The 12,330-nt window shown below is 53.8% G+C and overlaps 2 protein-coding genes across 6 annotated transcripts in view; one reads left to right on the top strand and one right to left on the bottom strand.

Moving 5' to 3' along the window:
* Positions 1-3,885: 3,885 nt before the first annotated feature.
* Positions 3,886-10,156, top strand: FUZ (fuzzy planar cell polarity protein). Of its 3 annotated transcripts, XR_676003.5 has the most exons (12): positions 3,886-4,025; positions 4,285-4,406; positions 4,686-4,770; positions 5,330-5,398; positions 5,562-5,666; positions 7,457-7,654; positions 7,774-7,869; positions 8,217-8,323; positions 8,402-8,466; positions 8,552-8,626; positions 9,314-9,454; positions 9,650-10,156. XR_676003.5 is itself a non-coding variant. In XM_001173283.7 (11 exons), exons 1-11 carry the CDS (start codon positions 3,915-3,917, stop codon positions 9,871-9,873), a joined length of 1,257 nt encoding a protein of 418 aa, XP_001173283.1. In that variant the 5' UTR covers positions 3,886-3,914; the 3' UTR covers positions 9,874-10,156. The 3 variants fall into 3 exon arrangements, 2 of the variants coding, with proteins under 2 accessions (XP_001173283.1, XP_009434339.1); XM_001173283.7 differs by lacking the exon at positions 9,314-9,454; XM_009436064.5 differs by lacking the exons at positions 7,457-7,654; positions 9,314-9,454.
* Positions 9,912-12,330, bottom strand: part of AP2A1 (adaptor related protein complex 2 subunit alpha 1) — a 40,217-nt gene continuing 37,798 nt past the window's right edge. For 2 of the 3 annotated variants that reach the window (XM_054672628.2, XM_054672626.2), the window contains 5 exons: positions 11,445-11,569; positions 11,244-11,360; positions 11,080-11,149; positions 10,767-10,901; positions 9,912-10,342 (listed from right to left, as the gene is read on the bottom strand). In XM_054672628.2, coding sequence (XP_054528603.1) covers positions 10,265-10,342; positions 10,767-10,901; positions 11,080-11,149; positions 11,244-11,360; positions 11,445-11,569 — 525 coding nt within the window. In that variant the 3' untranslated portion in view covers positions 9,912-10,264. The remainder of the gene's footprint in view (positions 10,343-10,766; positions 10,902-11,079; positions 11,150-11,243; positions 11,361-11,444; positions 11,570-12,330) is intronic. The other variant, XM_054672627.2, reaches the window with a different exon arrangement.

The following is a 12,330-nucleotide window of genomic DNA, read 5'->3' as shown; positions in this document are numbered from 1 at the left end:
CACTGGAGCCACTCTTCAGCCTGTGGAGCAGCTGGGACCACAGCCGCGCTCTACCACTTCCAGCTAATTTTTAAATTTTTTGTAGAGATGGGGTCTCACTATGTTGCTCTGGCGTGTCTCAAACTCCTGGGCTAAAGCGATCCCAGGTGTTAGCCATCGTGCCCTGCCACTTTATATTTGTTTTAATAGAAAGAAACCTGACCAGGGCCGGACGCCGTGGCTCACGCTTGTAATCCCAGCACTTTGGGAGGCCAAGGCGGGCAGATCACCTGAGGTAAGGGGTTCAAGGCCAGCCTGGCCAACATGGTGAAACTCCTTCTAACTACTAAAAATAAAAAAATTAGCCGTCCTGGTGGGCGTCTGTAATCCCAGCTACTTGGGAGGCTGAGTCAGGAGATTCTCCTGAACCCGGGAGGCAGAGGTTGCAGTCAACTGAGATTGTGCCACTGCATTCCAGCCTGGGCGGCAGAGTTAGACTCCGTCTCAAAAAAAAATAAAAATAAATAAATAAATAAAAAGAAACCTGACTAGTTTCACACAAACACACACACAAAATTTTGAATGGCCAATAAATATTTTAAAACATAATCTTCGGCCGGGCGAGATGGCTCATGCCTGTAATTCCAGCACTTTGGGAGGTAGAGGCGGGCGCATCACGAGGTCAGTATCACTGGGCGTCGTGGTGCCCACCTGTAATCCCAGCAACTCGAGAGGCTGAGGCAAGGACAATCGCTTGAACCCGGGAGGCAGAGGTTGCAGTGAGCCGAGATCACGCCACTGCACTCCAGCCTGGGCGACAGAGCGAGACTGTCTCAAAAAAAAAAAAAAAAGAAAAAGAAAAAAAACACACACACAAAAAAACAGGCCGGGCGCAGTGGCTCATGCTTGCAATCCCAGCACTTTGGGAGGCCAAGGCGGGCAGATCACGAGGTCAGGAGATCGAGACCATCCTGGCCAACACGGTGAAACCCCCGTCTCTACTGAAAATCCAAAATAAAAAATAAAAAAATTAGCGGGGCGTGGTGGCGGGCGCCTGTAGTCCCAGCTACTCCGGAGGCTGAGGCAGGAGAATGGCGTGAACCCGGGAGGCGGAGCTTGCAGTGAACAGAGATCGCGCCACTGCACTCCAGCCTGGGGGACAGAGCGAGACGCTGTCTCAAAAAAAAAAAAGTAATAATAATAATAATAATCACCAATTGAAAAGTACTTACAGAAAGCCCAATGATAAAGGTTTTTACCTTTATCATTTAAAATTATTTTTTATTGGGTTTCTCTTTTTCTTTTATCTTTTATTTTTATTTTTTATTTTATTATTATTATTTTTTGACAAAATCTCGCTCTGTCTCCCAGGCTGGAGTGCAGTGGCGCTGTGTCGGCTCGCTGCAGCCTCTGCCTCCCTGGTTCCACCGATTCTCCTGCCTCAGCCTCCCCAGTAGCTGGGACTACAGGCGTGTGCCACCTCGCAGGCAAATTTTTGTATTTTTGGTAGAGACAGGGTTTTACCATGTTGGCCAGGCTGATCTCAAACTCCTGACCTCAGGTGATCCACCCGTTTTGGCCTCCTAGAGTGCCCGGATTATAGGCAGTGAGCCTGCGGAAGCCCTTTTTTTTTTGAGACAGTCTCATTTGCTGAAGCTTTTTTTTTTTTTTTTTTTTTTTTTTTTTTTTTGAGATGGAGTTTCGTTCTTGTTGCCCAGGCTGCAGTGCAATGGCACAATCTCGGCTCACGGCAGCCTCCGCCTCCTGGGTTCAAGCGATTATCCTGCCTCAGCCTCCCGAGTAGCTGAGTTTACAGGCATGCGCCACCACGCCCAGCTGATTTTGTATTTTTAGTAGAGCCGGGGTTTCTCCATGTTGGTCAGGCTGGTCTCGAACTCCAGACCTCCGGTGACCCGCCCACCTTGGCCTCCCAAAGTGCTGGGATTACAGGCATAAGCCGCCGCGCCTGGCCTGCTGAAGCCTTCAAATCCATACAATCATATGATTTTACTCCTGTGTGCTTGGCAGGCATCTTTCCAATTTTATGAACACTTTCTTACATTACTAGTATGCCATTGTTACCTGTAACAAAATTAACTTCTTAGTATCATCCAACAGTAAGTGTGTAATCAAACGTTCCAATTGTCTCAAAATGTGTTTTTACAGTTGGTTTATTTGTATCAGGATCCAAACAAAGACCACACACATATTTAGACATTATGTCTCAAGTTTCTTTTCATCTAGAGCAGCCCCCTCTTTTATGCCTGTGTAACATTTTAATAAAGTTGTAAGGAAGATAAAAGTAATCCAGAGAAAGGAAAAAAAATATCAATAGGCAAGAAGGAAGATTAAAATGGTACCTAGGCCAGGCATGGTGGCTCCTGCCTGTAGTCCCAGCACTTTGAGAGGCTGAGGTGGGTGGATCATTTGAGCCAAAGAGTTTGAGACCAGCCTGGGCAACATGGCGACACCCTGTCTCCACAAAAACTACAAAAATTAGCTGGACGTGGTGGGGGCACACCTGTAATCCCAGCTACTCAGGAGGCTGAGGCAGGAGAATCGCTTGAATCCTGGAGGCGGAGGTTGCAGTTAGCCGAGATGGTTCCACTGCACTCCACCTTGGGCGACAGAACGAGACCCTGTCCCCTCTCCCAAAAAAAAAAAAAAAAAGAGAAAAAGATGTACTTTAGGAAGTAGGAAAATTAAAAATTATGCTAGAAAGATGGGCTGATCTGCAAGAAGGAAGAGGAAGGGAAAAATGAATCATAAATACTTTTGTCATTACAAGTGAATGCTGCCTGTGTAAAATAATAAAAATATTCATAAGGGCATTTTAAAAAGTCAGTAAAATGCTGTCCCAGCACTAGTTGGCTAGTCTGGAGGAGTTCAACAACCTAATGTACATCAATACAGAATTGGTCAAATCAATTTGTCACATCCATAAAATAGATTATAAAAATACATTATTAAGATGAAATAGACATACTTTTTCATGGCAAAAAAGAAAGTGTGGAAATGTTAGTATATTGATCATCTTTGTGAAAACGTATGAATAGTCTACGTTAAACTGTATTTTAGGAAAAAAATTGGGGAAGGGATTTTTCACATTTTACATGGTATGCTATCATGTATAAATTCATTACAGAAATGATATTATTTTTATTATTCTGGAAAATAAAGGATTTCCTTGTTTTCTTTTTTCTAATAACAAAAACAACCTTTTTTTTAGTGGTTACTAGGCAACGATCGCTGGACTCAACCACCCTCGAAGGTTGTGGTGGAGATGGTGTTTTTCTCGATTTCGCCCCAAGGAGGGTGCTCGGACTTCGACGTGCCGCCATCTTTGAGCAGGGCACAGCTGTTTACAGCCTTGGAATGCATATCAGGCTGAATGGTGGTTGCTTGGCAACGCCCCGCCACGGTCGCCATCTTTGAGTAGGGCACATTGTTTACTACTATATGCTGGAAACGTAGAGGGAATGTGGTTGCTAGGCAATGCTTTGGGACCATCGCAATCTTTGATCCGGGCACAGCTGTTTTTTCCGTTTAGAATGTAAATCATCAAAGCCTACAGGATGGTGGCTAGGCAACGCCTTGGCGCAGTCATCATCTTCAATCCGGTTTCTTGGTTCTCTTTACCTCCTCGGAGAAACTAGAAAGCTTTGCAAATTCAGTTTGCCGCCATCTTTGTTAGGGGTACCGTGACTTCCGGCTAGGGCGGAAGAGAACCTAATGGGTTTGGGGGAGGTGCCTGAATAGGGTTTGAGGGTCTGTTTGAGTTGGGTGAAGAAGGCGGGAAGTTAATCCTCTTCCAATCAGCTCGCCGTCTCGCCCTCTGGCGGCTCCGGACCACAGGCCGAGTTACTCTGATTACCGGCATGCTCCAAGACCCGCACTGACAGTCCCCACGTGAGGGACCGCGGTGGGAGTCCTAAATGGGGGAGGAGGGGACGGGCGGCACTGTGCATCTGCTGTGCCTCGCGGCCTCCAGCGGGGTCCCCCTATTCTGCAGGAGCAGTCGCGGCGGCGCCCCCGCCCGTCAGCAGGTGGGGCCTTGGACGCCTGTATCTAAACCGAAGGGGGTTCGGTGTTTTGACTCTGGGTCTTCAAGGCAGTAGGGGCTGGGGAAGTTTCAGTGTTGAATTTGTAGGACCGAGGAGGCAATGGACCAATAAGCCTGGTTCCCCAAAGAGGCACTGCCAGGTCATATGGAAAGAGGATGGGGCTGGGAGCTGGCACACTTGGGTCCTAAGGGGGAAGGGGATGGGGGAGTGCTCTTGTCTGATGTCCCTAACCCCTCCTTAGCTCCCGTTCTCTGTCATCGGTTCCCTCAATGGAGTCCACATGTTTGGGCAGAATCTGGAGGTGCAGCTGAGCTCTGCGAGGACCGAGAACACGACTGTGGTGTGGAAAAGCTTCCATGACAGGTCCCCAGGAGGGAACGTGGGACAGGGACAGGGCCTGGGTGATAGTCCCTGTTGAAGATGACCCCGGAGGCCTTCCAGCTCTCTAAAAGCAGCTGTTAATTTGGCTATGGGATCTTTAGCAAGCCAGTTACCCTCTTTGATCCCTGATGTTCTCTATAAGAAAGGCAGGTTGGGCTGAGAGAGGATGTATCTGGTGTTCTAGGATCAATGGGCGGACTCCAACATACCCCTTCCTGATTCCCCAGGCCTTGACTCATTCTTCTCACTTCCATTCCACAGCATCACCCTCATTGTTCTGTCATCTGAGGTGGGCATCTCTGAGCTGAGGCTGGAGAGACTACTCCAAATGGTGTTTGGAGCCATGGTGAGACTCACCAGTCCTCTTTTCTCCCCAAACCAGGAATCTGAGATCTCAGCATCCTTTTCCCTCAGACCTAGGAGTGCAGACCACCAACACTTCCTTCCTCAGAACCCAGGAATCTTTTGTTTGTTTGTTTGTTTGTTTGTTTTGTTTTGAGATGGAGTCTCGCTCTGTTGCCCAGGCTGGAGTGCAGTGGCTTGATCTCGGCTCACTGCAACCTCTGCCTCCCAGGTTCAAGCGATTCTCGTGCCTCAGCTTCCCAAGTAGCTGGGATTACAGGCACGTGCCACCATGCCCAGCTAATTTTTGTATTTTTGGTAGAGACGGGGTTTCACCATATTGGCCAGGCTGGTCTCAAACTCCTGACCTCAAGTGATCCACCCACCTTGGCCTCCCAAAGTGCTGGAATTACAGGCATGAGCCTCCGCGCCCGGCCAGAACCCAGGAATCTTGACTCCCCAGTCCCCAGACCCAGAAGTGGGAGTCCCAGCCCCCTCTTCCTTCAGACCCAGGAGTTCAAGTCCCAGCCCCTCGCCCATCCTCTTCTATATGATTCTTATAGGTCCTTCTTGTGGGACTTGAAGAACTGACCAATATCCGCAACGTGGAGAGACTGAAGAAGGACTTGAGGGTGAGGTTGCAGGACATGAGGGTGGGAAGTTAGGATACCTGGGCACTGCCATTTGGGAACTACAGTTCCCAGCAGCCCCTGGGGCAGCCTGGTCCCACAGGTTCTTGGTTGTCTGACCCTGGGCCCACCTGAATCCTAGGCTGGTCCCTTCTTCCTCTCCTAGGCCAGTTATTGCCTCATCGACAGCTTCCTGGGGGACTCGGAGCTCATTGGGGACCTGACCCAGTGTGTGGACTGCGTGATTCCTCCAGAGGGGTCCCTCTTGCAGGTACTGGGGATGCTATGGAAACTCTTACACCTGTTCTGCTGGCCCTGGCTCAGTCCTCATCCTCTTTCTTCTGGACCATTGTCCCAACCTCCTCCTATCCTCTCAGCTTCCAGTCCTATCCCCACCTGGTCCCAGAAGAATCTTTTTTCTTTTTTTTTTCTTTTCTTTCTTTTTTTTTCTTTTCTTTTTTCTTTTCTTTCTCTCTTTTCATTTGAGACGTAGTTTCACTCTTGTTGCCCAGGCTGGAGTACAATGGCACCATCTCGGCTCACTGCAGCCTGCGCCTCCCGGGTTCAAGTAATTCTCCTGCCTCAGCTTCCCGAGCAGCTGGGATTACAGGCGCCCACCACCACGCCCGGCTAATTTTTTGTATTTTTAGTAGAGACAGGGTTTCACCATGTTGGCCAAGCTGGTCTCGAACTTCTGACCTCAGGTGATCCACCTGCCTTGGCCTCCTACAGTGCTGGGATGACAGGCGTGAGCCACTGCGCCTGGGCCATCTTTCTTTCTTTTCTGAGACAGGGTCTTGCTCTGTCATCCAGGCTAGAGCACAGTGGCTCAGTCATAGCTCACTGCAGCCTTGAACTCCTGGATTCAAGTGATCCTCTCATCTCAGCCTCCCCAGTAGCTGACACTATAGACACTGTGCCACCACATTCAGCTATTTTTTTTTTTTTTTTTTTTTTTTGAGACAGAGTCTCACACTGTCACAGGGCTGGAGTGCAATGGCGCAATCTTGGCTCACTGCAACCTCTGCCTCCTGGGTTCAAACGATTCCCCTGCCTCAGCCTCCCGAGTAGCTAGGATTATAAGCGCCGGTCACCATGCCTGGCCCAGCTAATTTTTTGTATTTTTAGTAGAGACAGGGTTTCACTATGTTGGCCAGGCTGGTCTTGAACGCCTGACCTCGTGATCCACCCGCCTCAGCCTCCCAAAGTGCTGGGATTACAGGCATGAGCCACCGCGCCCGGCTGACATTCGGCTATTTTTTTTTTTAAGAGATGGACTAGGGTTGGGGATGAGTTTCCACTAAGTTGCCCGGGCTGGTCTCGAACTCCTGGGCTCAAGCAGTCCTCCCGCCTCAGCCTCCCATAGTGCTGGGATGACAGGTGTGAGCCATCACACCCAGCCACCAGAAGAACCCTACTATATCCAGAGCTGGCTCTGCCCCTTTCCTGCTCACAGCCCTCCGGCAGCCTCCACCTCCCCCAGGACAAGGTTCCAGCTCCTCAGCCTGGTGTTTGAAGGCCTGTGGCACCTGGCACCCCTTAATCTGTTGCTAAATCCACAGTCTACTTCCACCCAGCTACCTCACAGTCCCGAGATCCCAACAAGTTTCCAACCTCAGTGCATGTTCTTCCTCCTGCCTCTCAGATCTCTAGCTACCTCTACTTAAATACTGCTCTTGTGGACTTGCCTGGTGTGGCGGCCTCCCAGGCATGTGACTCTCAGCAGGTGACTTGACTTCTCTACGTTGCTAATGGTGCCTACTCGGCATGTAACAGGCCTGGATGAACGGTAGCTGCTGCGGTTACATTATTAGCTTCAGTTTGCCCGCCCAGGCTAGGTGTTTAATCAGATTTCACAGACTTCACAGTGTGAGTTGGGGATGTGACTTCGTATGAAGGTGAAGGAACTCAGGCTCAGAGAGGGTGAGACGTAGGAGCATGGCCACTGCGCGAGCTCGGGGCTGGCTGTGGGTTTCTCCCCATTCCCTGCCCATCTGGGAAGTCGCTGCCATCCCCTACGCTTGTCTGCTGACTCCCAGTCCTCCTGCCTCCCGTACCCAGGAAGCCCTCTCCGGGTTCGCTGAGGCCGCGGGCACGACCTTCGTCAGTCTGGTGGTGTCGGGCCGGGTGGTGGCAGCAACAGAGGGTTGGTGGCGGCTGGGGACGCCCGAGGCCGTGCTGCTCCCCTGGCTGGTGGGGTCCCTGCCGCCGCAGACCGCTCGCGACTACCCGGTGTACCTGCCGCACGGGAGCCCCACGGTGAGTGGGTGGCGGGCACCGACGGAGGGATGTGACCTGGGGGCCGAGTCGCGAGGAGGCGGGATCTGCGATGGAAAGGGGCCGGGCCGCGATGAGCCCCAGCCTGTGCCCTGCTTCAGGTCCCACACCGGCTCCTGACCCTGACTCTGCTGCCGAGCCTGGAGCTGTGTCTACTCTGCGGGCCGAGCCCACCCCTCAGCCAGTTGTATCCACAGGTGAACCCGCGCCACGTCCCGCTTTCGCTCTTAGGACACCCGCTACCAGGAGGGCCCTTCCCCACCACCCTGCCCTGCCAGCGGCATCTTTCCCCAGCCCAGCCTCTTCTGGACTGCGCTCCAGTCATTCACCTAGCCGCCAAGATCGGCCACTCCCGCTCTGCCTCTATTCTTCCAGGCCTCGCCCCTTCCCCAGTCCCTTCTGCCCTCCGCCCTCCACTCTTCTTGTAGGCCCCGCCCCTCCCGATTGACCACGCCCCTATCCTTGTACACCCCCCGACCTCCCCCGCCGGCCCCGCCTTCCCCGCCTTCCCATGACGACCTCCCAGTGACCACGCCCCCTGCAGCTTCTGGAGCGCTGGTGGCAGCCACTGCTGGACCCGTTGCGGGCCTGTCTGCCGTTGGGACCCCGGGCGCTGCCCAGTGGCTTCCCCCTTCACACAGACATCCTCGGGTAGGGCTCGGATGGAGGGAGTGGGTTGGGGGTCATGTCCTCTTCCCCAGCCATGACATTCCCTTCCCTTTCCCACAGGCTGCTGCTCCTCCACCTGGAACTGAAACGCTGCCTCTTCACCGTGGAGCCCTTGGGGGATAAAGGTGACTGAGGACAGGGGCAGGGGCAGGGGTAGGAGGGGCGTGGGCCGGGGAGGGGCTCTGCATCACCGCCTTTTCCTCCCAGCAGAGCCTTCACCAGAACAGCGCCGGCGCCTCCTCCGAAACTTCTATACCCTGGTCACCTCCACGCACTTCCCACCAGGTCAGCGGAAGGCACAGTGCTCCCACTGCGCAGGCGGGGACACTGAGTCCCAGGTCGCACAAAATGGGAGTAGGAGGTGGGGTTGGAGGATCCGGAGGAACCCAGTATGCACTGGGCCTTAGGGCAGTGGTTTTCCTTGAGATCTGAGCATTGATGCAGATGGGAAGGGTGGGAAGGGAGGTCCCTGCCTGGCTTCAGAATCTCCTGAATAGTTAACACTGAGACCTCACCTCTTCCCAGTGCCTTTACACGTAATGAAAGAATGAAATCACTTCATCCTCACAGGCGAGGACTATCCCATTACCTCATCATTCCCATATTACAGATGAGGAAACAGGCTCAGCTCATGAGTGGCAGAGCCATATTCGAACACAGGGGATCTTACTCCCATATCCACACAGTCCAGCGCTCTGCACTACTGCCAAAAGCACAGGCTTTGCTGATAGGCTGAGGGTATGGAGGAGGATTTCACAAGATTCTGGGTTAGAACAGAAAAATTGTCGTAGAACCCTTAAGGTCCCAGAAAGACAAAGAAAGGGACCTGGGATGGCGCTGTGACCCCAGTGAAGCCCGGATGAATGCAGCACAGTGGTCAAGAGCTCCAACTCGGGGGCTGCACCCCTTCTTAGCTGTGCGACTCCACCTCTCACTGGCCCCTGCCTGTTTCCCTCCACCCGCCTTGTACAGTGGGGCGGGCGGGCTCCTGGACAAGGCTACTGGAGCGCCTGTGTTGCTGCCGTGTTCGCCATGTGTATTGCTAAGAGGATCACCTGCAGCTGCACAGTTTCCCCAGGAAAATGGGGGCCAAGGCTGAGAAAGAGGAAGAGGGTGAGCTGAGTGACAGCATCGTGGTCTTCAAGTTGCTGACAGCCAGCTAGAGCCCCGAGGCCCTCCCCTGGCAGGAGGCTCCCAAAACCTGTGTTCAGAGACCCCACGCGTTCAGAACTTGGGATCGGGATGTGGTGTGGCTTGCAAAGGTTAGCATGCTACTTGTCATCTCAGTGCCCCCTGTTCTTTCTCCAGAGCCAGGGCCACCAGAGAAGACAGAAGATGAGGTCTACCAGGCCCAGCTGCCCAGAGCTTGCTACCTGGTGTTGGGGACTGAGGAACCAGGCACAGGAGTGCGTCTGGTGGCCTTGCAGCTGGGGCTTCGGCGGCTGCTGCTGCTGCTGTCTCCCCAGAGTCCCACCCATGGGCTGCGAAGCCTGGCCACCCACACTCTGCATGCCCTCACCCCACTTCTTTGACTACCTAGCAGTGGGTGATGGACACAGACATGGGGCCGTTAGCGTCTCTCTGTTTATTCGCTCACAATAATACACAGCCCCTGGATGGGGAGGGGGTAGGAGGGGCTACAACAGGGTGGGGTGGGAGGGGAGGAGACATCCACTTCCCTGGCCCCTCTCCCCTCTGTGCTTGGGGGGGAAAGGGAGGGAGGGGGCTCCCCCTAACCCCCCAGAATGTAAACAGCAGCAGATGAACAAAAATAAAAATACAAAAGGCCGGAGGAAAGTCCCAGGCATCCCCCAACCCCTGGTGTCTTCTCTGTCACCAGTGGAGGTCCCCCATCCACCAAAGCTGCCTCAGTCCAAGGGGCTGCCCAGTGCCGGCCACATCCCCCGGGGCAGAGTCCAGGGCTCAGAACTGCTGTGCCAGCAGCTCACACAGGTGACGGGAGACGGGCTCCTTGCTGGTGCGCAGGGTCAGCCGGTACATCTGGGTGGGGGCATTGGGGGCAGAACTCAGAGGAGATGGGGAGCCCAGGGAAGTGGGGACACAAGGGAGATAGAAGAAGGAAGGATAAAGGGGCCAGAAAGGTGATACAAGACAGGAGAGAAAAATATAAGAATGAAATCAACAGGCGCCAGAGAGGAAGAAAATTATAAAAGATGAGGAGAGAAAGGTGGAAAGAATATGGAAAGGTAGAAATCGGGAGGGACAGGAAGAGGCGAGGAACACCAGAGGTTGGAGACAGGAGAGAAAACTGATAGATAAAGAGGAGGAAAAGTGGACAAAGAAATGCGAGAGGAGGAGGGTCAAAGTGGGGACGTGAATTAAAGAACAGTGAGGCAGGAAGGGTGGACGCAGAGATGACAGGCGGCCTTCCTGCCGGCCTCAGGCCTCCCACAGCAGCACTCACCTGGGCCTGGGCATTGGGCTCCAGCCGGAGCAGACAGCCCACCTGCAGGGCTTTAGTCTGGATGATCCCCGCCCCCACGAAGTTCTCAGGGTTGGGGTCCACATTGTCCAGGAGAGCAGAGCCAAACCCCAGAAGCTGGGGGGGGGGGGGGGCGCCGTCAGAGTGTGCCAGAGCTGTTAGTTACCACACAGTGGCATCCCAGATCCCAAAAAACCCTTGGGGATGGGAATTGGCCCCACTTTACAGATGGGAAAACAGAGGCTCAGAGAAGCAAAGCAGCCATAGGCCGGCAAACACGCCCGCGGTCTCTCACCTTGGCCTTAGTAACTTCTGCGTCCATGGGGTGGTTGGCTTTGAAGATTTTCTGCGCCTCCTGTTGAGGGCTGGGGACCGGGAAGGTTCAAGTCAGGGACCTGGACGGCCCGACCCGCCCACCCAGAGGCGCGGCTTTGGCTCCGCCCCCTCCCCACCCCTCACAGGCTCAGCTGCTTCCAGCGCTGGAAGAAATCCTGGGCCGCCATCTCGGTGGGCTGGAAGAACTTGTTGATGGTCACTGGGAGCTTCAGGGTGAGAGCCTGGGGGGCGCCACCGTACCTGATGAGGTGAAAGGGAGGCTCCGTTAGGCCCCGCCCCTCACCCCGGAGGCTCCGCCCACCGGCCGCGCCGCACCTGACTCACCGGAAGCGCACGGACAGCAGCGGGGGCGTCAGGAAGTCCCGCAGACACTCGATATTGAGCACCTGCTGCACCTGCGCGCCGCCGTCCACCTGCGCCGCCACGCGCTTGGTCTGCACAGCCAGCTGTGCCCGCCAGGAGTCAAGGAAGCCAGACAGAGGAGGGGGGCCCCCGGGAGGTCTGGGTCAGGAACCCCAGAGCTCCCGGCAGCTCCCGCCTGCAGGTCTTTGAGGGACCCCATGGTGCAATCCTGGACTCAATCCTACAAGGTTCAACTACAAAGTTCATACTATGGAAACCTCTGAGGCGCCCCCTAGGTGCCTCCTTTGGCCTTCCACAATGTCACACCGCACTGAGACATAATAGTATTAGCTCTGGAGGCTGACTTGGGTTTGAATCCCAGCTCTTAACCACCTGAGTGGCTGTGGGCAACCACTTAACCTCTCTTAGCCTCTGGACATGTGTAAGCCTGGGCAACATGGCAAGACCCCATCTCTACAAAAAAATTAGCCAGGCATGGTGATGTGCACCTGTAGTCCCAGCTACTTGGGAGGCTGAGGCAGGAGGATGCCTTGAGCCCAGAAGTTTGAGGCTGCAGTGAGCAGTGTTCATGCCACTGCATTCCAGCTTGGGTGAGTGAGGCCCTGTCTCAACACAAGGACATGTGTAAAATGTCCTCAGGAGTTGATGAAATAATCCAGCTGGGTGTGGCGGCTCACACCTGTAATCCAGCACTTTGGGAGGCCAAGGTGGGGAGGATCACTGAGACCAGGAGTTTGAGACCAGCCTGAGCAACATAGTGAGGCCTCCACTCTATTTAAAAAAAGAAAAGAAAAGAAAAGAATCCATCACAAGTACTTGTCTGTGTGCCCGGCACATGGTAAGTACA

The sequence above is a fragment of the Pan troglodytes genome, chromosome 20 (genome assembly GCF_028858775.2).
Source record: "Pan troglodytes isolate AG18354 chromosome 20, NHGRI_mPanTro3-v2.0_pri, whole genome shotgun sequence".
Classification (NCBI taxonomy): domain Eukaryota; kingdom Metazoa; phylum Chordata; class Mammalia; order Primates; family Hominidae; genus Pan; species Pan troglodytes.
The sequence above is the reverse complement of the archived record's forward strand: the minus strand, read 5'-3'. Positions and strand labels throughout refer to the sequence as shown.